This window comes from Myotis brandtii, unplaced genomic scaffold (assembly GCF_000412655.1).
Source record: "Myotis brandtii unplaced genomic scaffold, ASM41265v1 scaffold424, whole genome shotgun sequence".
Taxonomy (NCBI): Eukaryota; Metazoa; Chordata; class Mammalia; order Chiroptera; family Vespertilionidae; genus Myotis; species Myotis brandtii.
Genome location: NW_005366245.1, coordinates 336648 through 356137, shown reverse-complemented (window position 1 = coordinate 356137; position 19490 = coordinate 336648). Strand labels below are relative to the sequence as shown.

General features: G+C 41.6%; 1 protein-coding gene across 1 annotated transcript in view; it reads right to left on the bottom strand.

The window, feature by feature from the left end:
* Positions 1–285: 285 nt before the first annotated feature.
* The window catches only part of SPARCL1 (SPARC-like 1 (hevin)), a 56442-nt gene continuing 37237 nt past the window's right edge, over positions 286–19490 (bottom strand). Inside the window, exons 3-11 of the mRNA XM_005874080.2 lie at positions 14981–15157; positions 13665–14600; positions 12255–12327; positions 10914–11032; positions 10225–10345; positions 8584–8720; positions 6636–6784; positions 5695–5843; positions 286–708 (exon numbers count right to left, since the gene is read on the bottom strand). Coding sequence (XP_005874142.1) covers positions 680–708; positions 5695–5843; positions 6636–6784; positions 8584–8720; positions 10225–10345; positions 10914–11032; positions 12255–12327; positions 13665–14600; positions 14981–15157 — 1890 coding nt within the window. The 3' untranslated portion in view covers positions 286–679. The remainder of the gene's footprint in view (positions 709–5694; positions 5844–6635; positions 6785–8583; positions 8721–10224; positions 10346–10913; positions 11033–12254; positions 12328–13664; positions 14601–14980; positions 15158–19490) is intronic.

Genomic DNA, 19490 nt, shown 5'->3' with positions numbered 1-19490 from the left:
AATCGTCTACATTTTTAATTGAATCGATAAAGAACACTTGAATTCACTTGTTCCCTGTTTAAACTTACATTATGACAAAGGACATTCATGAGCAACTACCATTTAACAACTGAACATTTGTTTCCCATAGGAAATGTCTCTCCCAACCACGTTCACACTTGTATTTTTTTTAACTAATAGGGTCTAGGAAGCACAATTATAATTTGATATGAAGCGTGAGCCCTGGGTTGATCTTTCACATATAGTTCTTTAAATAAGTGACTGGAAAAAAACTTAAACAAGTACTTGGATTTCTATGGATTTTATTAGGGTATTAATACATGGAAAATAATACACATTCACAACAAAAGGGCATTGTTGCATTTTCTCGACATGCACATGGTATTACAGACAAAAGGACGTATCTCATAAATTGATACAGTGTGATGAGTTAAACTGTTTACAAACAGCATACAGCATTTTGCATATATCAACTTCACTTAAGGTTAAAGTCTTATTTCCAACATCAATGTTAAATGGCTGGTGCATATACAGTTATCAAGCAATTACTCTCATTGTCTTCTCAGACATGCAAACATTCTGCTAAATATAAATCTACACGTATCACAGCTGCATGGATTTCAGAAGTGGTCAGCATAGAGGAGGATGCTGGGAAGTTTGAGTTTTTTCAGATCTTAATTCAAAACAGGAGGTTTTCATCTATGTCTTCTGTAAAAAAGCGAAAACAAAACAAAGCACATTTTTAGGAAGTAGCCAGAGAAGTACTAGAAACAAACAACATTGGAGCTAAAGAATTAGAACAGGCAGCATGATGGTTCTCATCCTGGGGAGGGCATTGGTCACCTGTGAAGCTTAAAACAATATATAATTTCAGGCTTCATGCCTGGCTTCCTGAATCAGAACCCCCAAGGGTGGGCCAGTGGCGTGTGTACATTTAGAAAGCTCTGCAGGTCGTCTACGGCCATACCACCCTGAACGCGCCCGATCTCGTCTGATCTCGGAAGCTAAGCAGGGTTGGGCCTGGTTAGTACTTGGATGGGAGAAAGCTCTGCAGGTAGTTCTGATGCAGGGTTGAGAACCACTGATAGAGGATGTTGCAGGGAGGCCCAGCCAAGTAATGCCAAGTATACTAATCTGTAAGGGTTGTTAAGATATAATGGAAATAAGTGGAGGTCCAGTGACAAATCAAATTTCCAATAGAGTAATTGGAAAAGAACTTGTTGCTGCACCTACGGAAGAAGACAGCATCCTCAGGGGGCTATAAGACTGCCCCTTACCAGTATGGCCCTCCCTCACTCAGCAATTGTTGCAGACTAAGCTACTACCCTGTCTGGGGCACCAGGTAATTCTCCTGCCCAATATAAATCTTCCTCTCACTCCAAGAGTGGGAAAAATGATGAGTTTGGTCTATTTCTTTGGAGCACTGGCTTCATTTGTAAAATTGGGATAATAGTTTCATTACTTATAAACTAATTTATATCCTATATAATAAAAGCCTAATATGCTAAGTGTCCAGTTGTCTGGTCGGCCGTTCAACCAATCAAAGTGTAATATGCTAATGATATGCAAAGGCAGCTCAACTGCTCACTATGACATGCACTGACCAGCAGGGGGCAGACAGTCAACTGGTCAGCCAGTTGCTATGATGCGCACTGACCACCAGGGGGCAGACGCTCCAACCAGTAGGTTAGCTTGCTGCTGGGGTCCGGTCAATTGGGACTGAGTGAGACGGGGTTGGACATGCCTTGGAACCTTCCCACTGTCCCTCCCTGCTGGCCAACCTCCTGTGTCCCTCCCAGCCCCGATCATGCACCGGTGGGGTCCCTCAGCCTTGCCTATGCCCTCTTGCAATCCGGGACCCCATGGGGGATGTTGGAGAGCCAATTTTGGCCCCATCCCACAGTCCAGGCCAAAGGACTCCACTGGTGCATGAATTCGTGTACTGGGCCTCTAGTTTGTTTATATTCTTGAATATATCTTGAATAGGTTTCTAATATATAACTTGAATGTGTTTATTTTTTGTTTCCCTAATGTAACTGCCCTAGTTCAAGCTCTCATCAACTCTTGCCTAAATCTACCACATCATCTTCTCAACTGTTTTTTAGCTTCTCCACAATGCAAACAAAAGAATCTTCCTTAAATATACACCCAATGAAATCACTCCTTGTTTAAAACACTTTGGTGATCCTCCAGGACTCCTAGGGTGATGTCTTTAACTGGCTTAGTAGGACCTGCATGATCCAACTTGTTTACCCTATTAGTCCCACTAGGAAGGCTTTCCTGAAGATTAGTGTGGATATATGTCAATAAGTATACATACACATGTTATGTCCTGGGCAGTAAATAAATAAGACTCCACCACCTCTTAAATGAACCCCTTTTTGGACATAGAAGGAAAATGAGACCTGCGGGGGACGAGTGGCATACCCTAATTCACATAGCCAGTTAATGACAGAGCTGGAATATTTGAGCACATTTAGTTCACATCAAAGGCCATTAAAATTCAGGAAAAGCCTGGCTAAAATTATCGTGTCCTTCTGTTGATTTCTCAGCCCAGAGGGAAGGAAGGATATACTTACAAACTGAGACATACCTGTTTTTGCTTTCCCTATCTGTGTCCCAAAGCAGTAACTTGTTTACTGGTTCTGACTGAATGTTTCATATCTGCTTTATTGGCTTACTGTGTGATAATTCTTTCCCTTCTTCATAATAACGTAATCACAGCCAAACCACACTGAACAAACAAGACCATTAGGAGCTTTGCAGTCACTGGACTTTAAGCTCTTCCTGCTCCTCCCAGACAACCACCCAGCCCAGAGCCTGAGGGAGCCTACGTGCTGAACAGTGGCCACAGTTTCCTTAAATAAACGGTCTCTGTTCATATTTGTCTTTTGCTTCCTTCTTTAAAATCAGGTGCCATCTAAAAGGGCATACACAAGAACGTCCTGCCCCAGCCACGTTATTCCCTCTCCAGAATGGTGGGTGGCAGGGGGAGACACACACACACACACACACACACACACACACACACACACACACACACAACACACACATCTCAATGTGAGAGAGAAACAAGAGAAACATCAGTTGGCTGCCTTTCACAAGTGCCCCAACTGGGAATCGAACCTACAACCTTTCAGTGTACAGGATGATGTCAACGAACTAAGTCACTCTGGCCAGGCTAGGGTGATTTGTTATGCAGCAACAGACAACTAATACACAGAACTGGTTGCTTACAAAAATATACATTCTTTGCTCATTATGGTTGTGCTTATTTCACAGAATAATATTGTAGAGAAAAAGAACTAATACTTTCTGCTTGCCTATTTATCAATAAACTAGAGGCCCGATGCAGGAAATTTGTGCATGGGGAAGGGGGTTCCTCAGCCTGGCCTGAGCCCTCTCACAATCCAGGACCCCTCACTCCTAACTGCCCGCCTGCTCGCTCCTTACTACTTGGCTCACCACTCCTTAGCGCTGCTGCGCTTGCCAGACACGAATCCGGCTTCTGGCTGAGTGGCGCTCCCACTGTGGGAGTGCACTGACCACCAGGGGGCAGCTCCTGTGTTGAGTATCTGCCCCCCCTGGTGGTCAGTATGTGTCATAGCTACCAGTTGTTCTGGTCCTTCTGCCGTAAGGGTCGCTGGGCTTTTTTATATATAGACTAGAGGTCCAGTGCACAAAATTTGTGCACTCAAGGGGGGGAGGTGCCTCAGCCTGGCCTGTGCACTCTTGTAGTCTAGGAGCCCTCAAGGGATGTCCAGCGGGAGTGGGCCTAAGCCTGCAGTAGGACATCCGTAGTGCTGCTGTGGAGGTGGGAGGGGCTCCCGCCACCATGGCTGCGCTCACCAGCTGTAAGCGGGCTTCTGGCTGAGTGGTGCACCCCCTATGGGAGCGCACTGACCATCAGGGGGCAGCTCCTGCGTTGAAAATCTCCCCCCTGGTGGTCAGTGTGTGTCATAGCGACCAGTTGTTCCACTGTTCAGTCAATTTGCATATTATCTTTTTATTATATAGGATATATAGATAACGAATTCATCATATTCTCAGCTCTTTCTAATTTCAAGGCATTATACATGTGCATAAAGACTACCTTAAAAGTGAAGTTCACACAAGTTACCTCTTTTGGGGAACTTCTAACCTTTGAGGAACTTAATTTACTGCTTGGTCATATGTTATTCTACATGTATATTGTGAATATATGTCTGAAACCTCAGTCTTAAGGATTTGATCTTCACTGTTCATTTACATTGTAAGCAGTTTTGATTTCCTATTTTTAAAAACATCTTTCAGCCCTAGCCGGTTTGGCTCAGTGGATAGAGCCTCGGCCTGCAGACCGAAGGGTCCAGGGTTCAATTCCAGTCAAGGGCACGAACCTCGGTTGCAGGATCCTCCCTGGACTGGGCCTGGGTTGGGGCATGTACAGGAGGCAACCCATCGATGTGTTTCTCTCACATCAATGTTTCTCTCTGTCTCTCCCTCTCTCTTCCACTCTCTCTAAAAAGTCAATGGAAAAATATCCTCAGGTGAAGATTAACAACAACAACAACAAAAAATCTTTCAAATTTTGATTATTGAAAACATGCTTGCTCATAAAAATCAACTCTAACTTAGGAAAAGAAAAGCAAGTAGATTAAGACATAACCTAGCAAAATAAATGTCTAAATTTAAATTCCTCTACTGTGGGAGTAAGTAAAGAAAAACCCTCTTAATTTAATTTTTTATTTTTGTCACTGAAGATGAAGTAATGAGTCACTTTTGGGTTAAAGGAATACTATTGGGATACAACTTGTGATGTAAGACCCAGCTCTTGTTGGTGTGTTGGTAATGAACTCTGAGATTCTTCTGATGTCTCCCATCGGCAGAAGCAGGCTGGCTGTTTTACTCTTCACATATGATTTTTTAAAAGTTTGGTCCAGCCTGGCTGGTGTAGCTCAGTGATTGAGCGTCAGAATATGATGAATTAGTTATCAAACCAGGAGGTCAAGGTTTGATTCCCAGTCAGGGCACATGCCTGGGGATGTGCAGGACGCAGCTGATCAGTGCTTGTCTCTCATCATTGATGTTTCTCTCTCTCTCTCCCTCTCCCTTCCTCTCTGAAATCAATTATATATGCAATGCCCTCTCCCTCTCCCTTCCTCTCTGAAATCAATTATATATGGCATTGCATATATAATTAAGGTTAAGGAAGGATATCAAATCCTTTTCTCAGAAGGGCAGCCTTCTGAGATTTGCCACAACTCTCTGGGTTCACATCATTTTATTAGGCTTAACCAACTGCTGAGACCTCAATGCAGTTATCCTCTAAATATTCACACTTGCTACTCTTTGAGCAGCATAAAGGGAGTCAGAGATAACCTTGCCATGAGAGTATTTTCTCTGAAGGAGTCCTGCCTGGGATGCTGCCACCTTGCAGTTTCTAGGTTTCGATTGGAACACACAGCTGGCCGTCTCTATGAGGGCTACAGGGCTTAGGTTTCATCGGTTCTCAACCTGTGGGTCGCGACCCCTGAAAATACATCCTGCATATCAGATATTTACATTACGATTCATGACAGTAGCAAAATTACAGTTATGAAGTAGCAACGAAAATAATGTTATGGTTGGGGGTCACCACAACATGAGGAGCTGTATTAAAGGGTCGCGGCATCAGGAAGGTGGAGAACCACTGGTAGAGAATGATGATGAATTTACCTTCTTTAATCCCAAAGCAGTGGCCCCACTCCTTCAGGGTGATGTGCTTATCCTTGTTGGGGTCACACTCATCAAAGAAGCGGGTGATGCAGTGCTCCATGGGCACCAGGGATGCTCGCAAAGGAGCGAGCTCCGAATGTGTCAAGACTCTGCAATGAAATTCATGACAGCCTATTAGCTGAGTAGCTTGTGTGTGAACGTTTCTTTAATCCCAAAGCAGTGGCCCCACTCCTTCAGGGTGATGTGCTTATCCTTGTTGGGGTCACACTCATCAAAGAAGCGGGTGATGCAGTGTTCCATGGGCACCAGAGATGCTCGCAAAGGAGCGAGCTCCGAATGTGTCAAGACTCTGCAATGAAATTCATGGCAGCCTATTAGCTGAGTAGCTTGTGTGTGAACGTTAACTCTTAGAATCACCAAGGGCGTCTTTCTTCCACAAGATTGCTGACTATGCCAAATGAATAGAACGCTCATGAAAAGTTGCAAATGAAAGAAACTATCTTTGGGTAAGATAGACAGCTTTTGGGGTGTCAATTCTTAAAGTTCCCTTTTTCATTGAAAACTGCCCTCCCGCCATTCTAAATTTGTAGGGGTGCACCCTAGAGATCATGTTTCTGCAAACTGGCCCTACCTGATTGTTCCAGATGTAGCACTTGACCCAAGTTGGGCCAATCAGATTATCTTGGGACTTTAGGATCAAGAGTGAGAGAATTAGAAGAGTCTCAGTGGGAAACGTGTGAACTTGGGAGCTGGGGTGTGGCCAGACTCTATTATTTTCAAAGCAGTTTTGTGTTTAAACACCAAACCACATTTATTTGACATTTCAGTCTTCTAGACTGGAACCGGGAAATCCCCTAAATCTGTTTAGAATTCTCTTTGCGAGATAACTAGATATTATAACAGGAAAGTGACCTGGTCATGGGAAGGTAAAGAGTTCTTACCTGTCCATAGGATGTTGGTCAAGTTCACTGAACTGCCAGTGTACAGGGTACACATACATGTGGTAATTTTTCTTAAAGTCCCTTAAGAGAAGGTCAATGGAATGGTCCCCAGCCAAGAGTCTCTTTTCATCCAGGTAAATTTTCTTGACCTGGAATTAGGAAGGGAGAAAGATCATCAGAGAAATGTAATCAAATTATCCCTTGCTAAAGCTTACTTGAAGAGCAATGTAATACCATGACGGAGGAAAACAAGCCCAGGCCATTGTATGAGACCAAATGAAATGCCTTCTAATCAACAACAGCCTTTCTTTTTTCTACATAGGATAACAGCCAACAGTAAAACAACTTAAGTTTTCAGAAGAAATTTGTCCTTTTTGATTTTTTTCTTTTAACTAAATAATGTTTACTGCATTCCTTAAAACTATGAGAAGATTTTAACTGATTTAGGCAAAATTGTTGATTACTGAGTGAAAAGCCCAGTTTTCCCCCGTTGGCATACTCCATTCTTAATCCTCAGGGTATTGCCATCCACTGCCCGCTCAGGCTCAGGGTAGCCCTAGTGCGATACTGTTTGTCCACCCTACCTGAAAGTTCTGTTTTGTTTCTAATGCTCTCACGGCTCTCTGTGATGAGGTATTAAAGAGAGAGGATAGAAATTATTTTGGGGAAATGTGTGCAAAACTCCTAGCTTGTGGTGTTACCCGTTATTTCACTGAGTAATTGGAAGCAATCAGAACAGAACTTCTAACCATTCCCATGACCACATCTACCAGCTTCCCTCCTTATCAGTGTGCATGAACTTCCTGTGCTCCTAATCTAAGCCCTCCCCTCACTGGTGCCCGGAGCCCACCCCTCCTCATCTACTCAGGATAACCATGGCAGTTGGGCACCTTTCCTTCTTCACTGGCTTATTTCCAGAAACACAGGAGCCCCTTCATCATTTTCCACTGGGAGCTGGAACTCTTAAACTTACATCCCCCTCCAGCTTCCTCCCTATTTCACTGTTTTCCTTTGCAGCAAAATCTCTTGAAAATATTGTTTATACTTGCTGCTTCTGTATCCTTCCTCTTATTCTATTTTGAACCCTGTCCACTAAAGCTTTTCTCCTCTCCATTCTGCATTAATAGCTCTTGTCAAGATCAACTATGATCATCACATGCCAGATCAATGGCCAACTCTTAGTCCTCCTCTTACAACCTATAAACAGCTTTGACACAGTTTAGGTGCACCCATCTTCTTGTTTTATTTTTTCTTCATAGCACATTCCATCTCACCTGGCATACTTTATACATTTGCATGTATGTTCATATTTGCATATGTGAATATATACATATGCATGCACAAATCATATATTTAAATACACATGCACATATACACTTATTTGTTAAGAGTCTGTCTTTTTGCCTAGAATGTAAGCTAATGAAGGCAGGTATCTTTGTTTTGTTTATTGCTGTATCTCCAGCACATAAATCAATTCCAGCTACTGGAACAATTTTTTCCTGGGAACTTCTGGAATCAATATTCTGCACATTTTAATCTTAATATATTGCTGACATTGTGAGTAATGAATTCTCTTATACCATAAATCTATGTCTGGCCTATGAGGGCAAAAAGACATTTAGGTTTAAATAATATGTCTGGGCATGAATATATAAATGCTGAATTGAGGTTCAGCTTGCTTAAACAGAGGTTGCTCTAGGTATGAGTTAGACAGCTCTCCCTCAGGCTACTGCCCTTTGCATCGGAATGGGGTGGGTTAGCATGTCCCATACCTTGTGGCATGAATGGTCACCGCTACTATTCCATATGTGCCAACCAGACTGGGGAGGCAAAGTGGGCTTTTGCTATACGCTTAGGGAGGTAACCCCCTCCCCATCTATGCCCTGACCCCTTTTTTCCTCAGGCCTTCTGGACAGACCCTTAGGGAGCTGACCTGTGCATAACTTACTTTATTTCTCTGCTTCTCATTTAAATATCCAGCATGTTCAGGGTTAGGCTCATAAAGTTGCATGAGGATATTCTTGAGCCAGTCTCTCATTCTTAGAGGGAACTGAGTCACTTCAAAGTCCGTACAAGTAGGAATAGCTGTTTCAAGCAGAAAGTAAATCGATGTTAACCTTTGGGTCTTACTCCTGTCCTATGGCAAGTCCTCAGAACAGGAAGCGTGGCGACTAACAGCACCCTCAAGGCCCAGCCACCACCCTGGTGGCACAACAGCACTGCCCTGGGTGTTGAAGAAACCTATCAGATGCCAGCTTCCACTCAAAGAAATTCTGATTTGATTGCTCTGGGGTGGAGCCTGGCGTCAGGATGTTTCACAGGCTCCAACGGTAGCTTAGATGTGCAGCCAGGGCTGAGTACCGCGTCTCCAGAACCGGAGAGCTGGGACTTAGAGGTAGAGGACACGGCTGTTTATCAGGGGAAAAGAGAAAAAGCTAGAAGTTAGCTCTTACTGTGGTCACCATGCAATACTTTGAAATTCAGTGGCTTAAAGGAACCAACATTTGTTTTGTTCAGTTCTGCTGAGATATAATTGACATACAACACTGCACACATTTAAGGTGTGCAGAAGAACGACTTGACATGCATATATTGTGAGATGATTCCACAGTAAGTTTAGTTAACATCTATCATGACCTCACATAGTTACAATTTTTTTTTTTTTTACTTGTGATGAGAACTTTCAGGATTTACTCTCTTAGCAAGTTTCAAATATATCAGACAGTGGTATTAACTATGTAGTCAACATTGCATCGACGGTTTCTTTCTTGAGACCACTGCAAGCCCAGCACAAGTTGGCAGGAGGGCTCTCTGCTCACGGCAGTCTCTCTGGGCCTCAGCGCGATGGAGACACCACCTCTCAACACAGGGAAAAGGGAGCAGGGAGAACCACACAGCAGTTCTGAAATGCTGCTGCCCAGAATGCACATGGGTGATTTTTGCTCACATTTCCTTGGACAAAGCAACTGATATGGGTACATCTAAAAGCAAGGGGCCTGAGACATTTAGTCCTCTCCTGCGTCTAGGAGAGGAGACCGGAAATATTAGTGAGCACTGCTGATGTGGAGAATCACTTAGCGGTGAGGAGATCCAAAGACAATTGAGAATATCCTGGGAAAGGAAGAGGATTAAAAAAAAACATACAAAAAACTTCTGGAAGAATATGTTGTCATAAAAGTTCTTGGCAGGGGCTTAACTTGATTAGGGAAAAGGACAAATAATTTAGCAAAATTCCAATGATTCATCTCAATTATTAAGTGGATAACATTGTATAGTGGTTCTGAACCCCAGCCACACATTAGAATTGTCTAGGTTACTTTAAAAATAAATGAAAAAAAAAAAAAGCCAAGGTTCCAACCCAGTTCAATAAAATTGAAATCTCTTATGCTTAAAGCCTGGGCATTCTGCTTTTTCTTCTTCTTCTTTTTTTAAGTCTCCCAGGTTGGTTTTAATGTGCAGCCTGGGTTCAGGACTATATTAGCTTTCTCCTGTTTGCATACATATGAGCACATGTAAGTATGTTGTTCAGCTATGCAGATTCACCCAACCCTCTGAGCAATGGTGGCTGGTAGTAGTGATGGACTCTTACATTTGCAGGCTCCGAAGTAATCCAGCTGCAGTTGGTGCCCCTTTTTGGTCCCCTCCAGTCTGCACTTAGTAGCAAACAGATGGCAGGAGCTAGCATAGGTCTGATTGTCAGTGCCACAAACCTAGGAAAGACAAGCATGAGAAAAAACTCATGTCCCTGAATGCTCATTGGGAAAACGCTCAGCTCCTTAAAGCTCACTGTGCTGTGCCCCACAGGTGGTCAGGTAGGTGAGGCCATTAAAATTATAACTATCCCATTGGGCACAAAAAAATTAACTAAATTATACCAATGGTGATGACTAGTTAACTTCACTGTGCTGTGCCCCACAGGTGGTCAGGTAGGTGAGGCTATTGAAATTATAACTATCCCATTGGGCACAAAAAATTAACTAAGTTATACCAATGGTGGTGACTATTTAACTTTAGATAAGCTCAGTAGAATGAAACTGAAGATGTTCCAAGGATAGAGTGAATTTTAAAATGATTTCTATAGATCAGTGCCATTATTACCTTTCTAGGGCACAGTTGAAATTCTTTGATTTGGCTGCCATTTGTTCCTACTTAATATTAATTCAAATATTAGATGATAACCTGGGCTTTTACCTTTTTTTTTAATAAAAAATTTCAATGTCTTCTTTCATTTAAATCACTAGTTGGTGTGCCGTAGAGACCAGCTTGTAGGATACTTACCTGGTCAAGGGGTTTTGTAGGGGGACAAGTCATTGGATCTTGGCAAACACAGTGGGGTTTTCCCTGCTGGTCAGCCTTGCACATGTGTCCTCTTTTACACTGGAAGTTCATGCAAGAATCTAAGGTAAAAGTTTGGACAGGGTAAGCTAAATTGAATATATAAACTCAAATTCATCCAGATAACTAGCTCCACTTTCATTAAGAAGAGAAAATTTGGGAAAACTTCAGAAACCATTTTAATGTCAATTTTCAGGTCAGGTCCTCTGGCATAGACTATGTTACACAATAGTCTAGATTTTTCTATACACTTTGGTTCAGAAATTTAGGAAAAACAAACAACTCTCTTGGCCCGCCTGCAATAGTCATAGTCTGAAGTCTATAGTGCAATTTGTTTAGAAGTTAAATAAGCCATGAGAATTTTGTTGTGTTGGAATTAAAAATATTTGTGATTGGGAATTAGGTTTTAATTAAATATGGGATCTAAATTTCCTAGTAAGTTATGGATTTAAGAATCAAGAAGGTAGAATTAATTCCTCTCAGAAGCAAAAGGATTTAGATAAAATGAATTCTAAATTCAGTAATATTGCAACAGGACTTCCATTTGGTAAACACACATACTCATAGCTATATAGTAGTCCCCCTCATCTGCAGGGAATACTTTCCAAGACCCTCAGTGGATGCCTGAAACCATGGATAGTACTAAACACTTTATACTATGTTTTTTTCCTATACATACATACCTATGGTAAAGTATAACTTACAAACTAAGCATCGTGAAGTAGCTTTAAGCTACTATTGACCTTCTGGCGATATTCCAGGGGGGAGATCATTGGTTTTGGGAGAGTCTGGATCATCATGATGATATTGATGGTTGGATGTCAGGAGCAGATGATGTTCATCATTGGAACAACTTAATATTTTTGGACTGATGTTGACTGCAGATAGCTGAAACTGGAAAGCAAAACTGCAAATGGGGTAGACTACTGTATATGAAATGTGGGCAAGAGAATGTCTACAACAGGCCCTGACCAGGTAGCTCGGTTGGTTAGAGCATCGCCTGCTTGATATGCCAACGTTTCGGGTTAGATCCCTGATATGCGCATTCAAGAAGCAACCAATGAATGCATAAATAAGTGGAACAACAGATTGATGTTTCTCTCTCTCTTCATCTCTCTCTCTCAAATCAATTTTTAAAAGAGAGAGAGAATGTCTATAATTTATGAGAGCATTTCCTTAGGGAGAACTGGGGAGAGGAGAATTCTGTGAAATAAAGGATAGGGGTAGCCCAATATAGCCGATTCCATCTCTTCCTTGATATAGTCACAAACAGCCCATACTCACCAACATCGTATACCCTAATGTTGCCTTCAGTTGAACTTTCATCTTCATTCAGTGGGCTCTCTGCTTTTTTGGCCTTTATAATAACAAGAGGAGAAGGTTAAGTCTATTGGCAAGCTGTTACCTATTTTATATTTCTGATGTGCATACATTCACTGAACTTTCCATATCCAAATCACGTCAGATCTCAAAAAGAGACACCAGTCATAACTGTGGAAATAGACAGCAATCTTTTGAGAAAAGGAGCTATTTCCGTCTTCCTGCACTGGATTCAGGCTCTATCTCTGGGGATTACGCAATAAAAGTTGGAACTAACTAACATCAGGAGCAAAGTTGGAACTTCCCCTTGGGATTGGGGAAAAACAGTAGAAATATAATATCAGCGTGCAATTCTGTGGGCAAGACATGTTACCTCAGTAGTCTCTGTGAAGCTGCTGGTAAAGGTTCCTTACAGTTTCTAAAGTGTAAGAAAATTCCTCTCTTAGAATGGCAGCAGAGTTCTCAGAAATCGAGGTTATTGACCTTGCCCACCAAAAGCTGTCAAGACTTCCTGGTGGGTGGCTGCCAAAGTTTTTCACAGAAGCTCCAAATGATTAAATAACCAAATAACAATATGCTTCCCCCTACCCTACTCTCACTCTGCTGTCTCCCAATTATCATTTTGTGCCTGTTTGCTTCATGAGGTTTGTAGCTCAAGTGTTTGTTCTTCATCTTTATAACCAAATCAACAGACATTGCTGGATCTCCTGCTATGTTAGAGGCATTTTGCTAGAAGTTGGTAATCCAACTTGATATGACCTGACACCTACCTGCCCTCAAGGCATTAGAGCAGCAGTTGTCAGTGTCTCCCACCCCTCCTATCTGTCAGAGTTTTCCATTCTAGTTAGCTCCAGGGACTTCCAACAGCCAGCATCTGTGTCTTTGTGGCTTCAAAACTATGGAATTCTATTTAGCCTGCTCAAAGAACAGACTGCAAGTTGTAGGGAATTAACACCCCTCTAAGCCTGTATAAATCAGGTACCTTTGATTAGCTTCCTTTCCTTTCCTGTGTCACTTCTCCACTCCTCTTTGTTCCCTGAACTTCTAAAAAAACAGAACAAAAACAACACCCCCCCCCAAAACACACACACACACACACACACACACACACACACACACACAACAAAAACAAAACAACAACAACAAACAAAACCTGCACTAAGATTCAAGGTCTGCTTTTAGGGGAACCAAAATAAAATAGTCATTTTCAGCCCAATAATGGAGATGCAGAGAAAAATAAGAAGCTGCAATATATTTAGTAGTGTACTGATAGAGGTAAGCATAGGAGACTGGGAAAGCACAGAGAAAGGTCATGGCTGCTTCTTGATAAAGCTAACTGCTTTATCAGACAAGCATCACTGTAAATAATCTCACCCCTTGGGATTCTCCAGGTTCACTGGCATCTTCATTCTCATTCTCACGAGCTCTTTCTCTTTGCTCCTCATATTTGATGTGATAGCTGTCGGAAGTAGCCCTTTCAGCCTCCTGGAAGGCCTCGCTTGGGAGGAAGTAGTCGTCACTTGCACTGTGCCTGGGGCCATCATCACCACCAGCAGCAGGCTCTGCGAGTAAAGCCTCAGAAACAGTCTTTTTCTCCATCTCCTCAGGGTTGCTGATAACTTCAAGGCCAGCTTTTCCCTCTTGGCTCTGCCATTCAGTATCTTGATTGTGCTTCTTGATTTTTGATGCAGTTTCCTCTTCCATTTCTTCATTGGAGTTATCCTCTTCTTGTTCTTGGTGACCCTCCTCAAATTCATCTTTCTGCATCTTGCTTACTTGAGTTGGTTGACTGGACTCTTCCAAAATATCACCAGATCGGGTAGTGTCTTCTTCCTGCTTGCTGTTAGAATGCTCCTGGGGAAATTCTCCCTCCCTTTCTTGGTTATCATTGTGGGTACCAACTCCGCTCGGCTCTAGTCTCGTCCCTTCCTCTTCTCCATTTGGAATGTTTGGATCCTGCTCTTGGTTTTCTTCATCACCTAGGTCTTCACCATGTTTGCTGCTCCTGTTTAGATGATGATGTGAATCAGTTATAAGCTGCTCTTGGTTTTCCTCTGTGTTTGTGATGCTTTCTTGTTGGTTAGAATCTACAGTGGGACTAACATCAGGAGCAAGGAAATCAATATTCTCTGGGAGTTTTTCCTTTTGAGGCTCACTCGTATCTTCTTTTAGGTCCAATGTACCTCCAGCAAGTGCGTCCTCTAAATTCTCAGTTAAGTCACTTTCACTTTCCTCTTGATCCTGTAATCCCTGATCTGCTGACTGGTCATGATTTTTCTCCTTTAACTTTTGTACTGCAGATTTTTCAGCCTTAAAAGAAAAATGTTTATTTTGAAACAAATGATAATTTATTATATACCTCACATTTACAATTCATAAAGCCAACATTTAATATTTATTATTCTTTGTTAATATAATGACATGTAAACTTACATTTATAATGTTCTTCGTATTCTATAGCTACAAGTTTTACCTGAATTTGAGTTTTGTGAAATGAAACAATTATATAGCACCTCAGTTGAAGGAGTAAAACTCATTAATTCTCACAATTCTTCTAGTGATCGGCGACAATTGATATGATATAAAAAATTAAACTGAGATGAGAATGAAATAATCCCTTTGGCCATGCTTTGAAATGGAAACCTTTGGAGAATTTGGAAATTATCTTAGCATAACTATGTGACTTTTACCTTATTGTTGGGCTGCTCTTCTACAGATACCATAGTTTCCTTTTCATCTTCTGCATCTTCACCCCCTAAAATGGGCACCGTAGTGTCGCCAGGTGTTACTAACAGTTCAGCCTGTTGGATGGAACTCAAGGACTCAGCAGTTGGTTGGGAATGGTCAGATAGGAACCTTGCATTTGTCTGAAAATTAAAAAAATTGGTTTGTGTTATTCATGTATAGATGTTAATGTTTAAAACTTTTAGTTAGTCTGTTATTGTCATCACTAGAGGGACTGCGGGGATTGGCCTGCTGTGGGAGTGCCTCTCATCCTGGTCAGACTAGTGGCTGTGGACCCCCACTCTGAGCGGCTGCTCCACTGACCACTAGGGGGCAGCTCTTGCATTGAGCGTCTGCCCTCTGGTGGTCAGTGCGCATCATAGCGACTGGTTGACTGGTCATTCTGGTTGTTCTGCCATTCAGTCTCTGGGCTTTTATTATATAGGATTATTAGTAGCAATACACTTCATTTCAAAAATAAAAGATATTCTCTAGAATTTATAAGGATACAAGCAAATGTCCAGAATATAATCTTAAGTGAAAACAGAATCCCAATCAAGTTTAAGAAAAAGTTATACATGCAGAGACTGGGTGAAAATAAAGTTTCAATAATAATAAGTTTTGGGTTTTGGAATTAATTTCTGTGTTTTTCAAACTTTTACAAAACAATTGTACTTTATAATTTTGAAAAATATTGTTTGTATAGCAGAAAGTTGAGGTTAAATTAAGTTAACCATAGGGTATAGCATTGTACATTTGCTTAAGTTAATTACTCACTGATAATTAGCAGAAAGGCTGTAAACCTTTTATTCAATATTTGTTTACTTCCTTAACATTATCAGCCTAAATCCATCAAGAAATCCTTTAATAAAAATAATTTAATGTCAACTAATTAAAAACTGTGGAACAGAACACCAAGTCTAGTAGGGAAGAGTAGCTAAAGCATATTATTTCCACTAGATGGATGGCTCTGTCTATTTCTAGCAAGATCAGAGGCATGCTCTGGCCAGTGTGCACAGTGGTTAGAGCACTGGCACATGCACTGAAGGATTTAGGTTCAATTCCTGGTCAAGGCCATGTACCTGGGTTGCAAGTTTTATCCCTGGCCCCAGTAGAAGTGCATGCAGGAGGCAGCCAATGGATGTGTCTCTTTCACATCAGTGTTTCTCTCTCTCTCTCTCTCTCTCTCTCTCTCTCTCTCTCTCTCTCCCTCTCTCCCTCCCTCTTTACCTTCCACTAAAAATCAATGGAAAAAATATCACTGGGTGAGAATCAACAACAATAACAAAAACAGATCAGAGATCAGAAGCCTGGTTGGAGAAGTTGAGATAAGACACCTCCTTTCAAGTCTTGACTCACCTATTTACTAACTATCTGTAGTTTTGTTCCTCTTTAACCTGTCATCTCTCAAGGTGAAGTAAGCAGAAATATCAGGATAAGGTCAAGTGCCCATCAGTAGATGAATGGATAAAAAAAGCGGTGGGACATTTATTCTATGGAATACCATGCAACTGTAAAAAAGAGGGATCTCTTACCCTTTGGGACAGCATGAATGGACCTAGAAAATATTACACTAGGTGAAATAAGCCAAACTGAGAAAGAAAAATATCACATGATCTCACTTATGTGTGGAATCTAATGAACAAAATGAATTGACCAACAAAATAAGACCCGAAGCAGGGAGGCATGGAACAGACTGACATACCTCGATGTGGGGTTGAGAGGATGAGAAGAGATAAACCAAAGAACTTACATACTTACTAGAGGCCCGGTGCACAAAATTCGTGCACAGGATGTGGGGGTCAAGTCCTCCAAGCTGCCAGCTCTCCCTCTCTGCTCTCCATCTGACAGCTTGGGGAGCCAAGTTCCCCAAGCCGCTCCACTCTGCCGGCTCTCCTGCTCTGCTCTCTGCCTGGCGGCTTGCGGGGAACAACCAAGGGAGCCACGTCTCCCCAAGCTGCTGGCTCTCCCACTCTGCTCTCCACCCAGTGCCTGTGTATGCAAATTAACCCACCATCTTTGTCAGGATAATTTGCATACTCACTCCTGATTGGCTGGTGAGCATAGTGGAAGGACAGTCAATTTACATGTTTCTCTTTTATTATATTAGATATGCATAGCCCATAGACATGGGCAATAGGGTAGTGAAGACCTGAGGGAGGGATAGGGGCTGGGAAGAGGGGGGCAAGAAGGGGAAAATGGGAGATATATGTAATACTACCAACAATAAAAAATACATTAAAAAGATAAGGTCATGTATATTAAAATATGTTACAAATTTTAAGGAGTTACCTAAGTGAAAAATTACTATGGCTAGTAGCAATAGCATGCAGTGGTAATAATATGAAGTGTCTGGTATCTTAGGCAGGTAGTCTCCATGAGTCTTTATTAAAGAGATGCTGTGGACACGCAGATGTCCGGTCATGTGTAAGTACTAGTATAAGACTCAGATTCTATTTGGATGGACTAATCTTTATTCCATTAGCATGTCCTGCAGTGCTGATTGTACAATATAAAGAAAGGCTGGGAGTACAGGATTTATTTTAGATATGGTTTGCTCTCCTGCTTCTTATTACCAACTGAGAAGAAGGATAATATGTTTTAAAATTTCCAAAGAAGCTATTTGTAAGAGGGAAAAGGAGAAAGAATGGCAGCCAGGTTGGTAAGTTGCTGGCAGGGGCATCACGTAAGCCAAGGCTGGAGGAGATTTTAGGCTTATTAGTGGAGGACTGCTCCTCCTCTCTGCTCCCTTCCTCTCCAATTTCCCCTCCTCAAAATGGAAGAGATGCACAAGAACACGGCAGCTTCTTTTCTTTCAGAAGTTTCTTGAAAATGAAGTTGTTTTATCCTTAGGCTCACATCTATATTTTAAACAACGTACCCTCTGGATATCTGCATGGAATTTGTAACCACACAGAATCAACCCCCTGACTTCTGGAGAACTCAGCAGTAGGGGGAAATGATACAAGATTTCTAATAGATAGAGCTAGGAGAAGGTATTTTGAGCATTTTCTAGGTCTGTGTGATAAACAAATTGTCCTAGAAAAGAAACATCTGGAATGTGTCTCTATGCAGGCAGGTCATTCAAACACTTCTTTCAAAGCCTACTTTTGATGCCCATTTGCATAGCAGCAACAGCTTCGAAGGCAAAACACATTTTCAGGGGAAAACAATGGTTCTGTGGGAGCCCCTTTCTTTGCTGAACATAATTTATCCCTTGTTTGTAATTTCCAAGGACAATGTATAATTTCAGCTGGAGTAGCTCCACACTATTTACACATGACTCTTGGCAGTGGTCATAAATTCTGTTTCCTCAGAACTGCCTGGTCTGGTGGCATGGCGTTTGTCTTTGCTGACACATCTGTCAGCCAGAAGCTATTCACTAGCTGGGATCGCGTCTGAGAGGGAGGGACAGCAGGGACAACAGATAAACTTCTTTGTCTATTTAAAGGAGCCCTATTCCTCCATTTGGTGAAAAAGAAAAAAAAATACACAAATCCTTTCGTTTGGTTAAGGATGGATGATATGGCTCTTTGGGGGGACATTCAAATGGTCACCAGCCATGGAGAATATATACATATATATCTTTTATTTTCCACATTATTTTGAGGCTGCTGATATGTCTCAAAGGATTTGATTTGTACAGCTGATTTATTGCTGTGTGAATGGTGGGGCCAGTATATGTGACTGAAAAAAAAAAGATGTTTTAGTCCTGTCTATTTTCAGTGTGTTTATTTGAACAACTCCCTAAGGACGAGTTAAGAACTGATTTGTGGTTACCGTACCATTTCCTGTCCCTAACCCCTTGGTTCCTGTTTTTATTACAGACTCAGCATTTCTCATCCAGGTTGTATTTGACCTTGAAGAAAATGCTGCTGGAGAGCGTGGCTGTGCCCTCCACAATTTCTCATACGAATTTCTTAAATTTCTCATGCTAATGTGATGAGCTTCCTGAGGAGAATTTATTTCTCCCTGTGCTCTTTCGTATTTGGGCATATTTCCTGACTAATAAACTGATAATCAGCACTTTCAGCTACATATATAAAGCATCTTACAGAATCTGTTAGTTCTGAAAGAAATATATATATTTAAAGTACCATATCTCAATTTTCCTAAGCATCCATTCCTCACTTGGGCAAAAAATATGTAATGTGACTAAAACAAACAAAAAAGTTGTAAGCCACTATATAAGAACATTTTCTTTTTTAAAAATTGCCTTTATTTATTTGAGAGAGAGAGAGAGAGAGAAAAATTGATGTGAAAAAGAAACATCAATCAGCTGCCTCCTGCCCCTTGCCAGGGATTGAGCCCAAAACCTGGGCATATGCCCTGACCAGGAATTGAACTGGTGACCTCTCAGTGCGTGGGATGACCCTCAACCAACTGAGCCACATCGGCCAGGGAAAGAACATTTTCTTTTCAATGGAGGATTTCTAAACTAATATCAGGAGGGAGAGATGTAATAACAGAAAAAAA